Raw genomic sequence first — 22294 nt, 5'->3', positions numbered from 1 at the left:
TGGGTTGTTGGGACAAGCCACAGAAAACAAAACCTTCACACCCTGTTCTGTCATAGGGGAGACCCACAGAGAAACATATTGACGTAGGAGAACCAGGAGTCTGAATCTGACCAGAGCCCAGATAGTCACTGATAGGATCCAGTCCGAAAGCAACAGTCCCTAGAGAACAGTGAGCGACTGGCACAGCCAGCGGTCTCGAGAGTGGTAGAAGACCATACTTGCTTAGGAGGGTCTATGATCCTCCCTCTTGGTTTGGTTTTATTTTTACCCAGAGGGGGGTCCACTGTTCCACTAAATCAGGAATACATAGTTCACAGCGGAAGTAAGCCTTTTTGTTATTCTCTACCTTATAGTGGCCTCATTACAATTAGAGCCCTGTTGAACTAGGATATATGGTATTTAACCGCTCCTCTGCCAGGGCACTCCTCCACACTCCAGAGTCTGTTCTGCGGGGGCGTTCGGTTGCGCTCACTGTGATCTCACGTCTCTGGTATGGGAGGTGCCTACCTGGCTTGTGAGGCTGCAGTGGAGAAGTTAATTCCTTGTCTTTTCCTGTGGATCATTTCTCCCTCCCACCAACTACAATGGAATGATGTGTAGCAACACCACGAGGACTGTGAATTCCTCCCCACTGAACTGACCACCTTGCTGCCTCTGCCATCATGGCTACTGTACGCGTCACAGCCAGCTCTTTCTTCTCTAGGATCTGGATGCAGTCCCAGATATACACAATGTGCTGGCCACGCCTCTCAGCGTGGGGTCGCAGGCTGAGTCAGCTTTAGAGGCCCAGGCAAGGCAGCATTATGAAATATCACCCTAGCTCCATCCAAGTGGCTTGTGGAAATAGATCAATAAATAGATCAGATTTTCCTGACCCAAAAATTACTTGTAAGTGTGGGGTTACCTAGCACTTTGTTTATCCCAGGTATTATATTATCCCCAAAACAGAGAGAGTGTCTGGGGTGCCTCAGAACAACTAGGAACAGGGTTTCAAAATGGAATAATAAAGATTTTACAGCCTTAGCCATGGCATCCTGACTGGTAGTACCATCACTGGAAGACGTGGTCCAGTGGATAGGGAGTTGGGAGAGCTGGGTTCAAGTCCTGACTCTGGATATAAGGTGGCACAACAAGCCAATGGTGTTACTTCCAGTTCCATGAGCAATGAAACGATCCTCTGAACAGAAAGATCCACAAGAACGGACCTGGCGCTGTAGCGTACCTCCAAAGACACATGGCCACTAATGGACCTGAGTATGTTGTAGGGACACAGCTGTGTCACTTCTCCAACTCCAGCACTGGGATACATCCTCAAACGTGGCCTCTAATAGTGAGACCTCCATTTTGCAGGCCCACGACCTGCCTTTGCACATGTCCATCAGACATGCTAGGGGTGCAGGTTTGGAGGCCGAGTGGCGCTCCTTGTCAGAAGGTGGCCTTGTGTGTTTCTCTCCGATATCCCCCAGGGAGGGCTCAAAAGAAAACCCAGTCGTGCTGAGGGAAATAGCTGAAGGCAGGTCAGAGAACTACTGACCCATTCCAGCAGCAACAGAAGGACATCACAGTACCTGCCCTGAAGCGCTACTGTCTCTCAGCTCTGACTGCTGATGTTTTGGTGATCAAAGTGGGAAAGAAACATCTCAGCCAGCACCCTGCATTCTGGGGTAGAAGGGTTTGGGAAGAATCTGGAGTTTGAGCTGACAGGAGGGTTGATTGCGGGGGAAGCTGGCTCAGTGCAAACAATGTGAGCTCTGCAGTAAGAGGGCGTTTACCCTTTGCATTGCATGTTAATCCTCCAAAGACAGGAACCTCAAAACCCATCTGATGTCCTTGAGATTCAGGGGGAGGATGGGCAGCTCCCACTTAGGGGACGAGTCAGAGGACTGTAGGGGGAGGGCATGTCACACTCTTCCCTGCCAGGAGAGATGTCAGAAACAGGCACAAGAATAGACAGTGCAACTCCATGGCCTTAAGGAGTGAGCTAGAGGAGCTACTGACTTCATGTGACTACCCGAGAGGTGGTGTACGGGATGGCCTGTCATGGGGGCTTAGCTCTGTAGGTCCCACAGCCAAACTAGGCAGCATGACATTGTGAGAGATCCAAGGGGACGTGGCAATGCGGAAGGGTGAATGCATTTCAAAGCCACTCCACCTCATGGAAATGGGAGGAGGAGAGTGGTGGTCAGGGAAGGTGGAGGTTTGCTGCCATACCCCCCCCCCCCCAAAGTACCTCTAGAAAGTAGGTTTATGGCCAACACCCGACTGACACGTGATGTTAACAAGTGACACTGTGCCAACAATCCCCCACAGGGGGGTGACAATGAGACTTTCACTGCTGCCTTGGTAACCAGACTAATCAGCATTTCCAGTGCCACACTGACTGGACAGCACTGACCAACTGGACAGCACACTGGTTCTTGCTGTCCATTTTACGCTTTAACCTGGGACAACGGCGGTCCCCCACAGCACACCTTCTATGGCAATAACGTAGGGCTGAGAGGACTCCCGGAGGCAAGGACAACATCGATCCTGCATTTCATAGGGCAGGCCTGATTTGTCACAGGTCTCTCCCACAACTGTTGTGCCCAGCCCTTAGGGCAATGGGAGCGTCACCGATTTATTCCCACAATGCAGCACTGTCATGGGCAGATGATGCAAATGGGGCGGACAACTGGGGGTTTGGAGACACCGCAAAACAAACCTTACAGATTCCCCCCCTCAAACCTTAATGTAGATCTGGCCATTTAAGCCACCCCTTACAGGCTAATTTTGGAAACAAATCAGGATATTTAAAGACAGGCCATTTACTACATTGAAAAGTTTGTTCTTTATCTAATGTATTCCTCATTCGTTACCGCCTGCGTCTCCCTCTGTAATCTAGGCCCTTGCTCCTAACGCTCCCCTGACTGAGGTAAACTCTGCCATTTTCCTTTCCCTCCCTCCCCCCCACTCCATTTCCCCCTCCAACTAAATAGAGGAATAGCAGCTTTCACATCGCCACCGTTTGTTTCTAGTCACAGGCAACTGTGGCCCATAACTGTCCTCCAACTTCCCCATCGCCTCCCCTCCCCCACAGCAGCGCCTTGGCCTTTTGTTTTTTTAAGGAACACGGACGTCTGCTAAGATTTTTCTTTTGTCGATTCCTTGCTGAACCTTTTTTCTTGCATGTTCAATGGCCCAAATTGTATTAACTGTAATTTTGTACGGGGAGTGACTGTCCATTTGGTTAATAGATTGTTAGTGTTTGTCATAATTTATTGGCTGTCAGTAATGTATTTATTAGTTACAAAATGTTAATAAAGTGCCAGCTCTTTTCTAGTGTGAGAGGGTTTTATTGTGTCTCCCTCTGAGGCCCTAGAAATCTCTGAATTAACAATATCCACACACACACACATACACACACACACACACAACTGGAGCTGCTGCCCTGACACTGATGGAACCATCACTCAGCTGCTACAGATGTTTGCCAGATCTCCAGGCTCTTGGAAATATGGAGCTTTAAGAGGATGCTGACAAAAGGTATTTTATAAAAATAATGTATATCAGATCTTTTTTCTCTTGAACTTACCCTTGTTTTCAATTACTCTGTGGAAGCTTGAAATTGAAGGCTGTTTCCTTACAAAAATATTTTAACACTGTGTGGTCATGTCAGTAAGATCGTAAGCGCCTGGGTGGGTGGTTGTTGTCAGAATTTGGGGGTATTTGTGTGTATTACTTACATGGTGAGCCAGGTATCAGCTGTTGTCTTGCACAAGGACCTGAAAGTTTGAAATAAGCATGTATATTAAATGCAAAAAAAAAAACCACCCTTATATTAGTGCAGCATTAACATGGATAATTTGAACACACACATCTCAAGAAATTCAAAAGTTAAGCGCCTCATGGCAATATTAACTCTTCAGCTACATGATTCAGTACCCAGGCCTGCGGGGTGACCTAGGACAAGTCACTTTGGTGCTCTGTGCCTCAGTGTCCCCATATGTAAAATTGAGATAATGATCCTGACCTTCTTTGTTAAGCTACTGATGAAAAGCACTATCAGAGCTAAGTATTATGATGATGACTATTACACACACAGTTGAACCAGTTTAATTTAAGAAGTGATTTTAAACTGGTTTATGTAAACTGGTGCAAAATCCTGTGCAGACACTTATTTCGGGTTAGCTTAAGTTGATTAGGAACAGGCTGGAGTTAAACCAAAGTAGGGCTCTCAAAGCAAAATAAGAGTGTCCAGGAAGGGATTTGCATCAGTTTAACTAAACCAGTTTAATGAAACCAATGCAAGATTATGTGTAGACAAGGCCTCAGCTAGTGTGTACATGCACCATGGTTTGCAGTCCTTGTGTATTCTGTTCATGGTATACTCATAGACACCGAGGGCAATGTGGTTGAGTTAAATATTGCCATGGGAACTTTAACTTCCTGAGCTTTGTTCCAATGTCTGATCTTTTGGAAAATGCCTTTAGCTGATCCAAGTGGAGATTTCAACACAGGTGCTATTTTCTTGGGTCAATAATTCCCCTGGGTTTCCATGACATGATTGGCTCTAACTGCTCATGACAAGGGGCTGCGTGTCCATCCCATAAAATAAACAGAACATTATTATCAATCATCGTACAGAAAGCAGCGTATTTGTTAGCTGATGCTCTGTAGATCATAGTTTGATGGACAGGGTGTAATAGCCTTTGTGTTCCTAAGTCTATAATTTGGTTATGTGGTCTTCTATTTTCAGTGTGATTTTCTGGTTATCTTACACCTTTGGTCAAAGCTTGTCATGTTGCAGTGGTCCCTGGTACTACTCAATATCCAGTGTACTCATATGCATGAAAATCCATTTAAATATAATGGCATCATTCTTGGTTGGGAAGAAATATGGTTGTTTTCCAAATAAATAGTATGTGTCTATGCTGGTATTATAAAAGTTGTTAGCAGTCATTAGCTTTTAATCAATTCATCTCAGCCACTTCATTTTCCTTAAATAATTCATTTGTGAACTTAATGCAAGTGGGAAGTTTCCCATTCCTCTTAATTCTGTCCTAAGTATGATCCACACTTCTATGGTGGATATTTGTATTTGCAGCCACAGAGGTGACACACATTTATTGACATGGTCTCAAGGATGCTAAACAGGTATCTAACTTTGTTTAACTTCAGTAAATCAGGATATTTCCTACCGTCACAACAGAGTAGGTAGACTATTTCTCTCCTTTGAAAATAACCCTTGAAATCAGTTTTGTGAATTTAGATCAAAGGCCTTTTACAATTTGGATGACTCCCAGAAGACACAAAGAGAAGGATTTCCACCAGTTGCAGCGTAGAAAGACTGAACCTTAACCTTATTGCCACTACCCATATCCAATCATGTCACTTTAAACAGATAACCACAGAATGATAGAAATGTAGGGCTGGAAGGGACCTCAAGAGGTCATCAAGTCCCACCCCCAGCCTGAGGGGGGACCAAGTAAACCTAGACCATCCCTGACAGGTGTTTGGCTAACCTGTTCATAAAAACCTCCAGTGGTGAGGATATTCCACAGTGTCTGTAGGTAATTTATTCCAGAGCTCAACTATCCTTATAGTCAAAACGTTTTCCTAATTTCTCACCTAAATCTCCCTTGCTGCAAACTAAGCCAATTATTTCTTGTCCTATCCTCAGTGAGCATGGAGAACAATTGATCACCATCCTCTTTATACAACATTAAACAATCAGTTTGTAAGCACCCAGGGGATAATAGGGTTATAAGGAACAGCCAGCATGGATTTGTTAAGAACAAATCATTCCAAGCCAACCTAGTTTCCTTCTCAGACAGGGTTACTGGCCTAGTGGATAGGGTGGAAGCAGTAGACAGGATATGTCTGATTTCAGTAAGGCACAGTCCTACATGACATTCTCATAAACAAATTGGGGAAATGGGATCTAGATGAAATTTCTATAAGGTGTGTGTACAAATGGTTGAAAGACCTACTAAAAGAGTTGTTATCAATGGTTTGCTGTCAAACTGGGAAGGCTTCTCTAGTGGGGACCCACAGATGTCTGTTCTGGGGTCTGGTAGTAGTCAACATTTTCATTACTGACTTGGATAATGAAGCTGAGAACATGCTTATAAAATCTGTGGATGACACCAAGCTGGGCAGGGTTGCAAGCACTTTGGAGGACTGGATTAAAATTTAAAACCACCTTGACAAATTGGAGAATTGGTCTGAAATCAACAAGATGAGATTCAATAGAGACAAGTGCAAAGCACGACAGTTAGGAAGGAAAAAAAACAAATGCACCACTACAAAGGGGGGAATAACTGGCTTCGTTGTAGTATGGCTGAAAAGGATCTGGGGGCTATAGTGGATCACAAACTGAATATGAGTCAACAATGTGGCTCAGTTGCAAAAAAAGGCTAATATCAGTCTGGGGTGTATTAACAGGAGTGACGTATGTAAGACACGGGAGGTAATTGTCCTGCTCTACTCAGCGCTGGTGAGGCCTCAGCCGGAGTACTGTGTCCAGTTTTGGACACCACACGGTAGAAAAGATGTGGAGAAATTGGACAGAGTCCAGAGGAGAGCAACAAAAAGGATCAAAACCTGACCTGTGAGGAAACTGTCAAGGCCTCCCAAAGAAAAAAAACGTTTTTGTTTCTGTTGTGATTTTTTTTTTTTAAATCATGTCCTATAATAGCAATAAAGTTCCAGAGCCATTTATGCCAATGCCTGAAGTCATCAAACGCTATTGTCATTTCAGTTTCACTTGGGGGCTTAATTCCCCACAAATGCTGTTTATTGCCTCATCTATTCCTCCTCCATGAGTGATATCCCTTAAACAAACAGGGACTCCAAAAGGGACCAGGAAAAATCATATGGCACATGTGTTATGGAAGCCTGAAGAAACAAGTCAAAATGAGGTGAGTGGTGGCAGTTGGAGTAGGCTTCCAGGAAGAAGCACCAAATGCTTTTGGCATTTTTTTTGCTGGGTATGGATTTTCTGGAGCATGGAAAAATTACTGCTCTGCATTTACAGCTGGTCTTTGTTAGAGAACTACAGAGCAATCCCAGGGTTACAGGGTTAGTAAGATGAAATCAGACATCTGCTAAATACTGCATGTGACATTCACATTCAATCCACCCTTCGTAGAATTACTAAAACATTCATTGTAAACTCCTAAATGTGTAACTGGGTCATCTTTTCATTAAGAAATACACACACAGCCTGGCTATTCTCTGCTGTCTATATATGCTACAGAGCCAGAGCAGACCAAACATAAGTTAGAGCAGCCACAGGGCTGCTCTAATTTCAACAGGGGCCAAGTAGGCCCCTAAACAGTCCCAGAGGCAAGATGAGCAGCTGGCTTGTAGTAACTGAGAATCAGTAATGTGCAGCAGGGTCTACCAAAATGTATAACAAAGGATCAGTATTATGAATAGCAGCAACTTTTTGTCCTGCATATACGTACATATTATGGCACTGACCAGCTGGTTGCCCCACAGTGGCATAGATAGAAGCAGTGTGGCCTAGTGGATACCGTACTGGGACTTGGAAGAGTTCGGTTCTATTCCCAGCATTGCCATTGGCCTGCTGGGCGACCTTGAGCCAGTCACTTCCCTTCTCTGTGCCTCAGTTTCCCCATGTGTAAAATGGCGATAATGATACTGACCTCCTTTGTAAAGTACTTTGAGACCTACTGGTGAAATATAAAAGCTATGTTTTAATATTATTAATTAGTAGGAAGATTTTTACTAGAGATTTATTTCTATATGAGAGAAGGTTTTTTTAAATGGGATTCCTGCTATTACCTTACTTTGGTCTGCGCCGGTATATTGCCTCCTGACACTACCCTGGCTACTGCCAGAGGCAGAATACTAAACTTGAGCTGATCTTGTTTGACACATCCCATGTTCCCAAGACAAATACGAAATATGTGTGCTTTGGCTGTCAGTCATTACTCATCAACTTAGCAAAGCTCCTATGAGTTCCACCAGATTCTGTATTTCCTAGGGTGGAAATAACATTTTTTCCAAAATCTGTTGTGATCAGTAATAGCAGCGTTTGCTATTTCTCCATTGAAATCATAACACAATAGCTACCCCGATGTGCACTTTTACCAAGCAACTATTTCTTTGTATATTTCACAGGAAACACATGTGGCCATGTTTAAGACACTCCATGGAAGTGGTGATGTTTTACTAGGCGATCAAGGTAACAGAAGTCCCAGCTGGCCATGGAACACCACCAAAAATGACCCCAGCAGTTGTTTCCCAAATGTGCATAATCAGTTTCTGTAGCTGTGCATATAATTTGGCCATTTAAGCATGCAACTACTGAATTATAGAAGAACATAAGAATGGCCGTACCGGGTCAGACCAAAGGTCCATCCAGCCCAGTATCCTGTCTACCGACAGTGGCCAATGCCAGGTGTCCCAGAGGGAGTGAACCTAACAGGTAATGAGCGAGTGATCTCTCTCCTGCCATCCATCTCCATCCTCTGACAAACAGAGGCTAGGGACACCATTCCTTACCCATCCTGGCTAATAGCCATTAATGGACTTAACCACCATGAATTTATCCAGTTCTCTATCAGCAATGACGGTATGCAACACGCAAATATAGTGTCCAACTGCACTCAAATTTTTGTACATGAATTTTTGAAAAGCTGTCCCTTAATTATATCTATTTCAATGGTCTTTATGTACCTACTGAAAATGGATGGCAACAAAATTAACAGCCTCGCAAAAGCAGGGAAAAAGGCTTTAGAGCTTGTAGAACAGAGTAGTTGTATAAAAGTGCTGAGAATTTAGATGCTGAAACTATCATTTCTACAAGACCCCACCTGAAACTAACTCACACAAATTATAGCAGGAACACAGGAGGGTGCCATACTCTGGCTGGAGTAAGATACAGACTGATGGCAGGGCTCCTGAAGGAAACCTACCGCCATGGGGAAAGATCTAGCGGGGAGCAAGGAGAAATACAAATCCACAGTCGTCCTTGATGATCCTAAATTCTCTGGGGTTTCCCCAGAGATCTTGAGACATCAAAGGTTTGGAGGGCCAGCTCCCCCCACCCTTCCCACTAACTCATACTTTGATGGGACGATTCGGAGGAACTCCAGGAGTTAAAATTCTTGGCGCTTCCTGGGCCTAACACAGGTTTTTCCCTTCATCGGTGACACTATGGCCCAATGAGTACTGTACGCGGCATTCTCTGATTGCACTGTAATTACCATTGTTTTTGAAGTGCTCCTGTACAAACATCAGGTAGCGCGCTACTCAGAATGTTACTACAGGGATGGAGATGGAGAAGAAAAAGCATTAAGGATAGAAAGGCAGCATGGGCCAAATCAGTGATCCCTGATGTAATTGTATTAGACAATGGACTTACATCAGGGATGAATTTGGCCCCATACATTCATTTTCATGAGGCTGAATGTGGAACTATTTGCACCTATTACTCATACTTCCAGTGCTCATTGCATAATTCTGGCTACTTTCAAAGGAAATTGCAGGAGAGGGGAAGTAAGGTTTTCTATTTTATTATTATAGGATTATTATCAACAACAGCTAAGAGGAGTAGAAATGTTTAACTGATGTTTTAAAAATACATCAATGAAACTAGGCTTTTTGGATTTAAACTTTACCCTGAAATGTTGGGAGCTCTAAACACAACAGCCTTTGAGCTAGTGCAGGAGAACAGAAAGTGAAATGGACTAGAAACGGAGTGAAACAAACCAAGCTGGTCTCAGGGTCCAAGTTCAGTGAAATGCAGGGTAGAAACAAACATGACCAAAAGGGTGTGAGCAGACATAAGGAAAAGTCAACTCAATTTTTTTTTTTAATTCTTTGTGGTTTAATTATCTACGGGGTTCTTAGTAAGGCAGTAAAGGATCTGTATTAATCTATGTGGTTTAATTAGGCCTCTCACAAGACAGAGCCTGTTAGTGTGATGCCATTAAGTCTCCAGAGTGTGTGGACTCTAAATTGGTTAATCAGGCCATCTTGAGAGTCTCAAGCCAGCCAGTCGCAGTGTCAGAGCAGGACCAGAGCCCGGTTATTAAAGCCTCCAGGGCTATCATGAGCGGCAGGCGGAGCAGACAGTGAGCCAGAACCTTAGCACAGGGTAAATCCACTTTGTGCCATACCAGCCATACAAGGGAGACTTAAAGCTGCCCAATAGGGCAGCTCCCCCTGACTTAAAGCCTAAGGCCATTATGTAGTATATTCCTGCCCCCACAAGGCCTTTTCCTGTCCCGTATGCTAAAGGGGTCAGGGAAACAACTGAGAGAGGCTGCCATACAGCCAGGGTAACCCATGCTGAGGGAATCATCTGCTGCCCATTTAGGCCAGTTGTAAGGCCCTTTGCACTGCTCTTGCCATGCAAAGGGACCTTGTGGGCCACAATATGACATGTTAATTGGTGTTTCTCCATTGTCCTGCAATAGGACACTATTAACCTAGCAGGATTGAGCAGCTAATACATAAAGATTAACGTCCAGCTACAGAGGAGAAACTGCTCATTTTGTTAACAACTCTTTCTGACTTCATGAACTAAGAAAATGCCATCAGAGTTATACAGAGCCAAATTTTGTGGCTGAATTAATCAATGGATAAAATGTCTTGCCTGCTTATCTGTCCAGTTACTTATCACTATTTCCGAATGTCTCCCATTACTTAAAAGATAACAGTGCTCACTCGCTCTCTTCCCCCAGTCCCCTTCCTTCCTTCCCACTCAGTGGCTTAGGGTATAGGTTTGAGTTTTTAAAATGAATGCATCTATGAGAATGAGGGCACTATTGTGGGAAAGAGCTGGCATTGACTTTCTTAATAGTTCTTAAACTAAAATTTGCTTAGAGTGGCTTCCGATGTTATGTAGTGATGCTGCATAATAAATTCATTGGCTAATGAATAATATTTACATCCATGATGACAAACCTGGCTCGTGGTTAGCTGAAAACAGCCTTGTGACAGTCAACGAGATTCTGTTATTTACTTCCACAGAGTTGGGCAACCACATATATGCAAATAAGTGCATTCTGACTGATGGCAGCTAAATTCAATGAAAAATGTTAGTCACCTACTCAAGAGCTGCTTTACATTTTAAAACATTTTTGAGGGGTTTCCATGTATTTCCAAAGGAAAGATTTAGGGACCGGTCTTGCAAGAAGGCCACATGCTCCTGAAGTCAATCACAGTTCTGTGCATGGAGGATTTTCAGGATCAGATCCTCAGTCTAGTTTATTGTGGAATACCTGACCACATTAGAAAGCAGGACTTTCAGAATGTATGTTACAGTAACACCATACTTCAGTGAACACCAGCTATAGCGTTGATCCCACAGTGAACAAAGTTTGGCATGAAAAATGTATTTTTCCCCCCCATCAGAAAATTTCTACATGAATACTTTTCAGTCAGGGCTATTTATTTCCTTTTCAATTCACGTTTAATAGATGGCAGTAAGGAGAGCCTTGTTATTTATTTATTTAACTTCACTCGGGTAAAAACGTTTGCCCCTTTAACAGAGCACAGCAACAGGTGATGAATGTCTATATGACACAACATCCCCTCTCCCATTGAAACAAATCTCTGCCCTAACAAAAAAATAAATATCTAACCTACATGGATATTTAAATTCATAATGTAGTCTGCTAGCTTCAGATAATGCTAACAACGATCTCTCTGGTGGGGATGGAAGTAAAGCACAATACAGTAACAATACTACAGTGCATCTGACGAAGTGGGCATTCACCCACGAAAGCTTATGCTCCAATACATCTGTTAGTCTTAAAGGTGCCACAGGACTCTCTGTTGCTTTTTACAGATCCAGACTAACATGGCTACCCCTCTGATACTTAATACTACAGTGATTACTGCCATAGTAATGTTTAGAAGTAAATAAAATAATAATAATGCCTATGTAGTAATGTACATCTTCAAAGCACTGTGCTAACGTTATTTGACTCCAGGAGAATGGTAATGGCATTATATTGGGCTAATGTCTACATAGGGTCATTGAGCTCTGGTTTTCTCTCATTGATGTTCTTCATACATAGATTTCCTTTATCCAGGGCTCTCTTTCTGATGCAATTGGTGTATTTTTAATCCTAAAGTCTTTTCAATCAACCCATTGGAAGTACTAGTTTGGTTCATTTGGATACATTTTGGAAACTCCGTAAGGTCTATATGTATTCACTTTCATGCAGCTGCTTTGTATGTTTTGTAGAATCACAGAAGTTAGAGATGGAAAAGACCTACCATCTTCCTGCCAATGCAGGTATATTGATCAGTCCTCCATCTATCTATCAGCATTTCTAGAGAATTTTCCAAGTAGTAACTACGTACAGTGTGGAGGTTATAGAAAACAATTGGATCTATCCAGAAGGGCCAGTCAATTCTCCATCATAGTTTCTGAAATAATAACTGGCTCCTTCCTTTGTACGTGATCCCAGACTTGCTTCTGCTCTTGTTCTTTGGGAAATGTTTTACTGAACAGTGAATCTTGCTTTGTGACCTGAAGATGGCAAAGGTAGGATTCTTACTGATCAACCTAGGGAATAGGTTACAGAGCTCTGGGGCCTGCAATTGACAAGGTTATTTTTCTAGCTCCGTCAAATTCATAAATTACTCTCATAACACCCAGGACACATACACTGGTCTGAGAATCGACCTCTCGGTTGTTTGTGTGTCAATCTCATTGCTCTTCTCTTGTAAAATGTTAAAGGGATAAAAAACCCTCCATATCTCTGTTTTCTTAACTCAGTGACATCTGGTTCCACGTCCCTCCAGTCCAGGTTTGTTCCAAGTGGTACATTTAATAGTGTTGAGTCTAGTTTCAATTTAAATGACTTAGGCAGTAGAAATGCCATCAGCTCTCTTGGGAGACTATTCCACAATGTAATAGAATTCATTGCTGAGCAGCTGTAACTATTGCACTGTATGACTTTGACAAAGGACAACATTTTCATCTTAGCCTTAACTGGGGCCCTGTTTTTGCGCTTGTGGTTTTGTCGGTACAATAATCGAAGAGGCAAACTTGTACTGGCAATTTATGGACACAAAATTTGTGGCCAGTGTCTAAAATCTGGCCTATGATAGTTAGAAGAATGATAGCCAATGGCATTTTGATTTTTTTTTTTTTAAGGTAAGTTTATGCAGAGAAAAAAAAAAATCTTCTTACTGTTGAAAGGGCCTGTGTTACCATATATTCTGGTCTTTGCTGCAGTCCCAGCAGTCCATGCTTTAATGACTTGTGTATATAATTGTTCATATAAACTAAGCATCTCAAGCCATTGAACTTGATGGAATGCAACTGAAGCAGTGAAAGAGTGAAAACACTTCGTTTCAGGATATTCTGTGGCTTCTGGCAGCTAATTCACACTAGCTCAACCTCATCTGGTCTTTTTTTCTTTTCATCCCTTTCTGATGACAAGTCCTATAGCATCATTAAAAAAAACAACAACAACAAAAACACAGACCTCATGTGACCCTCACCAGATTACGAGAGGGACATTTAATTAAGAAGCTGCCGAGAAGCCACCAAACGCAGTGTTAGGAGTTGCATCCAATACAAAGAGACTCACCCAAAATCTCTCTTAGGGCTTGTCTACTCAAACAATAAGACTGCGACAAGCTGGGGGTGAATCTACTCCACACTAACCCGACGTGATCTAACTGTTCGTGTGCACGCTGCTGAATACAGTTCGTTAATGGGGCTAGCTCAAAGTTCTCGAACGAACTGTTAGCACGCGTCAGCAGGGTGCACACAAACAGCTAGACAAGGGCAGGCTCGCGTGGGGTAGATTCACACCCCAGACTGGCACAGTCAAATTGTTTGTGTAAATAACCCTCTCAGTCAGAGTCCGGGCACTGAAGAGCTTCCCGATATGAGCACTGTCTCTCAGGGAACCCACAACAGAGTGATATCAGGAGGGCTGTGATACTGGCCAATGAACAGAAGTTTGGTTCATTTTACATCTTCAATATGTTGAATCCTTTAAGGCCAGGACTCTTAGCAATGCCTGCTGTTACTAGGAGATTTTCAGAGACAGACTGAAGACTTTCAAGGGGGACAAGGGCATAGGATAGCACTGACACAAACAACTCTGCTCCTTTGGAAAGTAGGAGCATCACCATGATGTTTATTTAGCATGAATATAGCCCATACTGGTTATGGAGGAGTAATACCATGTGTCTGATGCTATTTGGCTGGCTGGTATCTACTGGCTGATACATAGGTACTGTGTACACTGTGGGAGCACAGGGCTACTTCAATACATACCTCAATTTCCACTCCATCCGGGAGCCTCAGTAGTCCCTGATCTGGCATTCCTACAGTAGTGAGTTTCAACACTGTACCCTTTTCTCCCCATGCAACCGAAAACATATGCTGCCCTGCAGAGTGAATGCCAGACCAGCTGCTGCTCAGCTGAGATAGGCAATTGAACAGTCACCCATAGAGCTCACTGGGAAGTTTTTGCCAGATTTTTTTCATTGAAAAAAACTGATTCATCACAACCAAAACTGCTCTGGAAACAGGATTGGGTTTGACAAATTTTCCATCTCAAAAAAAAAAAAAAAAGAGAGGAGAGAAAAGAAAAGTGTCAAAGTTGTTCAAATGTTTTGTTTCAACATTTTCTAAATGAAAAAAATCTGGTTCAGAACAACTTTTCATTTTAAAAAAAAATGTAAGCTAGTCAGACTGGACCAAAAGGGTTCAAAAAAGACAAAAAAGGTCAAAATCAAAATGAAACATTTCAAAAATAATCAAAAAAGTTACAACTGACCCAAGACCAAAAAGCCCAGTTTTTCAGTTCACAGATATTTGAGATTTTGACTTTTTGTCCTCATTTGAGGTGGGGGAAAACAGCAAACTCTTGAAAACGTTTACAGGGTGGGAAAACTGTTTTCCACCCAACTCTACTTACCACTGCATAGTGGTGGCCAGCAAGATGCATAACTGAGCATGGAAGCTTCTATTTTCTCTGCCTCGTAGGAGGAGAGGGCTAAGCCATTCCACCCAGCAGAAAAGACAGGCCATGCAATGTGGGGCCTGGGTATCTGAGGAAGGACATGGTTATGATTTCAATAAATAGGTTGATTTGATGGGGGTGAGGAAGAGCCTACAGTCTGCTTTATTCTCCAGTCCTGACCATTTTCTAGTTCCCCTGAATTTGAAAGCAAGATAGATCACTTTATGACCAATAACAACAATTTGTAATTCTGCAGACTTAGATGAGACTAATGAAATGTCGTGCTTCTGGTCACCCCATGGATAACTGCAAGATTCAGGAAGTATGCGCCTCCACCCCCATGTTCTGCACTGTACAGGTGGTCAGATACATTATGGGGGCTTTTCACCTTTCTTTGAAGCTTCAGGTATTGGTGACGGCTAGAAGCAGACCTTTGGTCCAATCAAGAATGGCAAATGGGAGGTGGTGTCATCATGGGAGGCTCTGTTGCTGTCCTATGCGCTCTACTAGGATTCTGTTCTGTTGAATACTAAGTAACTGCAAGTGGATTTGATCTGACGAGAATAAAACTGTCTCCATGTCTTTTGTAACTGTCTTGTGTTATTTGAGTGTCCTGTGTTCGAAAACCTGCTTTCTAACCATTCCCCAGAGTTTGGTTTGGTAAACAGTCTCCTTTCCTAAACCTAACTCTTTCTCTCTCTCCCCCCCCCTGCCTGTCTCTCTCTTTTCCTTTCTGACCTGCTTCCCGGTGTAGAACCGCATGCATGAGTCTCTCATGCTCTTCGACTCCATCTGTAACAACAAATTCTTCATTGATACCTCCATCATTCTCTTCCTCAACAAGAAAGACCTATTTGCCGAGAAGATCAAGAAATCAGCCCTGACCATCTGCTTCCCTGAATATACAGGTATGTGTCATGACTCGGACAGCCCAGCCTACCAGTCAGGAAGCAAAAGACAAAAGACGTAATCTTGCAACACTGGGGTGCAGATGAGAAGTGACACTTGATGTGCCCTAAAGTTAGATGGTGCCTTGAGGGGGTTAGTATCGATGGGTGTCTTACGGACAGTTCTTGTGGGGGTGACACTGAATGGTCCTAGGCTGTCAATGGGACACGCAAACCTCAAGACACCATATGAACTTATGAAGCACCAAAATACAAAACGCCACCAATAACTAATGGAACAATAGAACAACGTTAATTGTAGTAATATTAAGAATGTCTTTTCTCCTTTCTTATAAGCTCATGATCAAACTCTGCTCATGGATCTACTTCGGATATGTTTAGTAGGTTTAACTTTGGAGGAAATCACCAGCCAATGATTGTAAGGTCCCAGTCCTGCAAACACTTAATGACCTAGAAGGTCCCCATGCTCCTATACGTGTGAGACTAGTCCCCTGCTATAGCAGGCAACCCTGACATATCATCCCAGTCAGACTTATAGACATGCCTAACTTTACTACTGTGAGTCATCCCACTGATATCAATAGAACGACTCAGGGTTGTAAAGTTCACTACATGTGTAGGTGTTTGCAGGACTGGGGCCTGAGTTACCTACTGACAGTATGGCCCCTTCTTCAAGAGGGTGGGGTCTTCAGAGCAATCCGTCTTCTGGTGTTTGCTTTGGCTACAGCTGGTTGGTTGTCAGAGCAAAAAGCGACAAAAGGTCATTTTTTGTTTTTAAGGGAAATTCATGGCACACAATAGTTTAATGCAGTGTTTCTCAAACTGGGGTCATCGCTGGTGTAGGGAAAGCCCCTGGCGGGTCGGGCCAGTTTGTTTACCTGCCCTGTCCGCAGGTCCGGCCGATCGCGACTCCCACTGGCCACGGTTCGCTGCTCCGGGCCAATGGGAGCTGCTGGAAGCGGCATGGGCCGAGGGACATACTGGCCGCCGCTTCCAGCAGCTCCCATTGGCCTGCAGCGGCAAACCACGGCCAGTGGGAGCCGCGATCGGCCAGACCTGCGGACGGGGCAGATAAACAAACCGGTCCGGCCCGCCAGGGGCTTTCCCTACACAAGCGGCAACCCCAGTTTGAGAAACACTGGTTTAATGGATATTAAGTTGTTTGTTGTGGGAAATTATGAGAAGAGTCAAATAAATATCCTTTACAATACAATATAAACTATTGAACCCCATTGAGTAACGTTTACCAAACAATTTAAACCCTTCAACAACAACAACAAAAAACAGATTGCATTAAAATGATAGGCAGCTACATTGTCTAAAAGTTCACCATGGAGTCTTGCTCCAGTAGCAGGATGGCTGGGATGACAACGACCAATGATTTTTAGAGTGAAAAAACCCCTAAAAGTTAGTGTTTTTCTAACAGAAGTAATGGCTATGACAAACATACAGCCTAGTTACAGCAGCCCCGTCTCTCCGACAGGAGCATAGGAGTTACCAGACTGGATCAGACATGTGGTCCATCTAGACCAGTATCGGGCTTCCAACAGTGGCCAGTACTAGATGTAAGGTGTAAGAACCCCATAAGAAGGCAGATGTTGGATAATCTGCCCCCCACATTAGGTCTCGTATATAGAGAGATCTCAGACTGATACATGTACAGAGAGAACTTTACGTGGATGTTTAGAGCAACATACAATCTTTAAATAATCAACATCACCCCAGTGAGATAAGTATGATTACCTCCATTTTACAGATGGGGAAACTGAAGCACAGAGAAGTGCCCAAAGACACACAATAAGTCAGTGGTGGAGCTGGGTCTAGAAGGCATATTTCCCCAGCTGTTTGTCCCGCCTACTCTATTAGACCACATGGCCCTTCTGGTCTCTTGCCCAAGACTCCACAGCAAAACAAAAGCAGAGGACGCAGGACATTCCAACTGCAAGTCCCATGCTCATCCATCCAGGCCATGGTGCCGAAGTGAATGGTTTGCCCCAGAATTGGCATCTTTAGCAAAAATCCAATGTTAGTTATGTTACCATCCAAACAGATGGAGAGTGAGCCAGTTCAAGGAGTGAAAAGCACAACAGACTTTGGCAAGATTATTTTACACTCTTGAGCCTATGTGTGTGCTGCAGAGGGACTTTCTCACTACACTTTTACACGTCATTCAGCTAAATCATATGCTACCCTCGCCCTCAACCAAATCCGTACATACAGGTCCATGCACATTAAAGGGCAGAATGCAGGGTAAGTACATAACTCCCACACTATGCGGATGACAGAAAGAAGACAAAAGCCTTTAATGTGGAACATTCCAATAGTTAAAATGGAACAGCCCCAGAGCAGAGGGAACATGAGGCTTCCACCCACAATTACATGGTTAGGAATGGTCAGCCATTCGAGCAGTCCAATTGGCTGATCATTCCCCTTCTTGAATAATGAGGACAACATTTGAATTTTGCAGAGGACGTGATTGTGAATCATGAAAATAAAAGTCTTCTCTGCGATTCAGTCACAAACCAGAACAAAATATTTTATCCCTCTTCTTAATTATTTATTAATGGCAAAATCCTATTTCTCTTTAATAAATTAAGGGGGGAGAAACTTAACCCATATGACTGGCAGCTCAATGGGCCACTATGGCATTAGGATAATAAGGGGCTCAAGTCATTCATTGAAACACTCACAGTCTGTGGAAGAACCAGTTATACACTGAGCCCTATGGCTGCGCTTCTTAAACCAACCTGAAGAAGAGCTCTGGGTAAGCATGAAAGCTGGTCTCTCTCACCAACAGAAGCTGGTCCAATAAAAGCTATTCCCTCACCCACCTTGTCTCTAACAGCCTGAGATCAACATGGCTACAATAACACTGCATACTTCTTAAACTGTGTTATTTCGTGTCTTTGGTAAGGTTTCTAGCCTACAGCCCTTACTCATGTGAGGAAAGGCTGCAGGATTGGGCCCAGTGGTTCTTAGAAAGTGCGGGGATGTTTTTACAAAATTTTGCCCTAATTTGTTTCTCACATATTTATTCCCTTGAAAAGTTAGGTTTTGTGAAATTTCAGGAGAAAGGCATTCTGCAGGAAAAAAGCTGTGAAATCACAAAATCCCAGGTTTGCCCAGGGAAAACAGCTTGGCTTGGAAAACATAGCATGAAAAGGTCTTGGAAACCAAGAAACAATTCTGAATTTGCAACAAGAGGCAAAACTGCTCAAGATTCTGAAGGCTTCAAAATGTGTTGTAAATATTTCGCACACCTCTGAAATCTCTCTTCTAGAGCTCGGCTTTAAGTGATCATGAAGGAGATTCTTTAGTAAGGCTGCTAGACACAGACAGACCCTCTGGTCGTTCTCTCTGACTCCAAGACTAACACAGCCAATGCTGCCTAGTGCTCACCAACAGGGTCTCCCTTTGTCCTAGTCAGGAATAAGCAAGAATGGAATGGACTGCTATCTATCAAATAATCCTCCATAGCCCTCTGAAACAGGTTTCTACACCGCTGGGGCACCATGTTGTGGCTACATCTGGGGATCTGCTCTCACCTGGTCTGATGCCCTCTCCATTAGTTGCTTGCTCCATGGTCTCTCTCTGAACTCGAGGTGCTTCCTCTTCATACCTTGGCCCTCCAGCCAGGTCACAATAGTCCTCCCCTTCTGGGGTATCAAAGTCCCACTGGACAAATTGTCTATCTGTGGTTTAGTCAATCTTCTGACCCACTTTGAAGTTTAGGCCACTTTCCCAGTGGCCAGTAGGGGAACTGAGGCCCACCCACTACTCTGGGTTCCAGCCCAGGGACCCTATACCCAGCAACCAGAGTCTGCTCAAGCTCCGGCCCTGTTGCTGTGTCCCTGAGCTCTTCCCTACCTCTTCTCTTTATCTCCTGGCCAATTGCTGGGTTTACCCCTGCAGCTTCCTCCACTTCCTGTGGCTACTTCACCCCTCTCAACTTCCTGCCAGAGTCTGTAGTCCAAGGCAAGATACCAGGGCTTACTGTCCCCCTAGAACTCCTCCTTGTCCCTAGCCAACTCCCCCCCTCTCTCTAGGGGGTGACTACAGATCACCTTCCTGCAGCCCTTTTCTCTTATCATCAACTCCCTCTGTTTGTAAGCCTAGCCAAGCTCCTCCCCCAGCTGGGTTTCATCAGCCATTAGGCCTATCAGTAAGGTGAGCATATTTCCCTATGGTGAATATGGGACACCTGGGAACATTACTCAGATTCAAATGAGTTCAGTGGCAATCAATCAGAACTATGCAGTACAAACATACAAATTAACATCAAGTTGACTGAGCCCTTGTTAAAAAGAAATACTGCGGAGTTGGAATTTTTTTTATTTACCTTCTTATCTTTAAGGCTTTAGGGTTCACACAGGGAGAGGTGACACACTCACACACACACACATTCCCGTACACCTCTCTCACATGGGGAGGTGACTGACTGATCCAACCCTCCCTGCCAGGCGCTCTCTGCCCTCCATGTCTGTCTGAGATCCCGGGACACATCCACCTATCCTGATACCTGGTGCCACGTCTTCCCGAGGCAACCTGTGGAGGGGCACGCAGGGTCACATGCCCCCCTCCCCAGATTTCTGCCAGGATTCACACCAGAATATGGCCAGCAGCAGCCTTTTGGCACTGTGCAGGAGGGAAGGGATGGGAGCTGCTTCCAACTGCAGGTGGGGGAAGGGATGACCTGGCCGTTATCTTTGCAGAGCTCATCTTCTGCGCCCCCACCCCACCCCTGCTCCCCCATGTGTGGAAGCAGCTTGTCCCTTCCTGGCCGCACTCTGTCGAAAGGCAGTTAAGACCTGCAGGCTGCTGCTGGCCACCGACGTAACCCAGCCGCCTCCTGTCCCCTGGCTAAAGCGCAGGCAAGAAGGGGTTAAGCCCTAAGGATGTATTGTGCACCAGGCCCCAGGGAACCTGACTGCAGGGGCTACAGCCAACCGGGCCAGAGAGGTGGCTCAGCAGGGGAGGGTGCCTAGGGATGGAGCAGCCCCACGCTCCCTGGGGGCACGACCCCGGGTGTGGGGGGAGTGAAGAGGGTGCTAAGCCCCTGCCCAGGGGGCTGCTGTGAAGCCTGCAGGTTCGGGGCAGGAACAGGCTGGAAATCGCTGCCCCCACTCCCACAGAGCTTAACTGAGGGGTGGAGAGGCTTCTCCGTGCCAGCGCGGTGCAGGGCTTTGGTACATGCAGGGCTCGGCTCCTCCTGGCAAGCGCCCCAGGCCAGAGGGTCTTGGGCTTTCCCGGGGCACCAGCCCAGCCGGAGGCAGTGGGGGAGGGAAGGAACCTGTCGGCCAGGCTGCTGGTGAGCTGAGCGCTCCGAGCAGGGGCTGGTTCTCTGCACAGCCCTGGGAGCAGGACATGCCCCATCAGGGGGGATATGGAGGCACGGCGGGGCTGGGGCAGGGGCTGAAGGGGCAAAGCAGAGAGAGGACAGCAAGAGGAGGCGCATGTCAAGGGCCAATGGGTGGGCAGCAGAGGTGATACCTGGCGCCTGCCCGCACGCACCAGCCATTTTACAGGATGCTCATTTGACACCAGTCCAGGGATGGTGCCGTGGGTGCGCTGACCCATGAGGTGCACCCACGTATCATCGCTCACCTGTTGGGTGTGTGCACCAGAGCACACCCTGCCGTGTCTCAGCGCGTACTTATCCAATAGATTAATGGTAACAAGGCTGAAACAAATCAGATACAAGTAACAGAGTCAGGATTAATCCTCCCAAGAGAGTAGTTCCACTGGTCCTGAGGAAACCCAGGGATGGATTGGAGGCGATAATCAGCTGCACCTGTTTAACAATCCTCTTGTGCATCGTTTGCTAACCCATCCCCCACAGCCCTTCGTCAGCTGGAAGGAGAAGTGACTTCAGCTTCTTTCTAAATAGCCTCCCCCTTCTCTCCTCTTTCACCCCTCCCCAGCTCTGCACTTCTCCAGAGCACGGGCTGGGTGCTCAAAGGAGATGCTGAGCAAAGTGGAGCAGGGCCAGTAGAGTGGGGGAGCAGATGAGGAAAGACAAGGCAAAGGAAGAGCTTTAGGAAAGACAGACCCCTCCTGAGTTAAGTTTGGCCTTGAAGGAGAGCTCTGGCTGGCATAGAGGCTTTTCCATGGGTGCCAAATGTTTGTCCAAATCAGATCAATGCTCCATTTTACAGAGCACAATAATCCACATTATCTTGTGTGTGACTGCTGATTACACCTCCCAACATACCTGAGAACTGATCATCCCTTCATATGGGCTTCCCTGGGATTTGGATGCAGGCAGCCAACAGGCTCATTGGGCCCCAGCTGTGTTCCCATTCCCAAGAAAATGGCAACATCCTGTTTAGGATACAGCACAGCAGACTATGTACAGTCCCTCTGAGGCTTAAGCCAACCACCTTCTCTCCTTTAGATGTGATCTAACATGGGGATCTTTGCTCCTCCAAGAAA

At 45.0% G+C, this 22294-nt stretch overlaps 1 protein-coding gene across 1 annotated transcript in view; it reads left to right on the top strand.

Moving 5' to 3' along the window:
* GNAO1 (G protein subunit alpha o1) overlaps positions 1-22294 on the top strand; it is a 305692-nt gene that overhangs the window by 274119 nt on the left and 9279 nt on the right. The window contains exon 7 of the mRNA XM_024202254.3: positions 15709-15862. Coding sequence (XP_024058022.1) covers positions 15709-15862 — 154 coding nt within the window. The remainder of the gene's footprint in view (positions 1-15708; positions 15863-22294) is intronic.

The sequence above is a fragment of the Terrapene carolina genome, unplaced genomic scaffold, assembly GCF_002925995.2.
Source record: "Terrapene carolina triunguis isolate 2854851 unplaced genomic scaffold, T_m_triunguis-2.0 Scaffold130, whole genome shotgun sequence".
Lineage (NCBI taxonomy): Eukaryota > Metazoa > Chordata > Testudines > Emydidae > Terrapene > Terrapene triunguis.
Note: the sequence above shows the minus strand (reverse complement) of the source record. Positions and strands in the feature narration are given on the sequence as shown.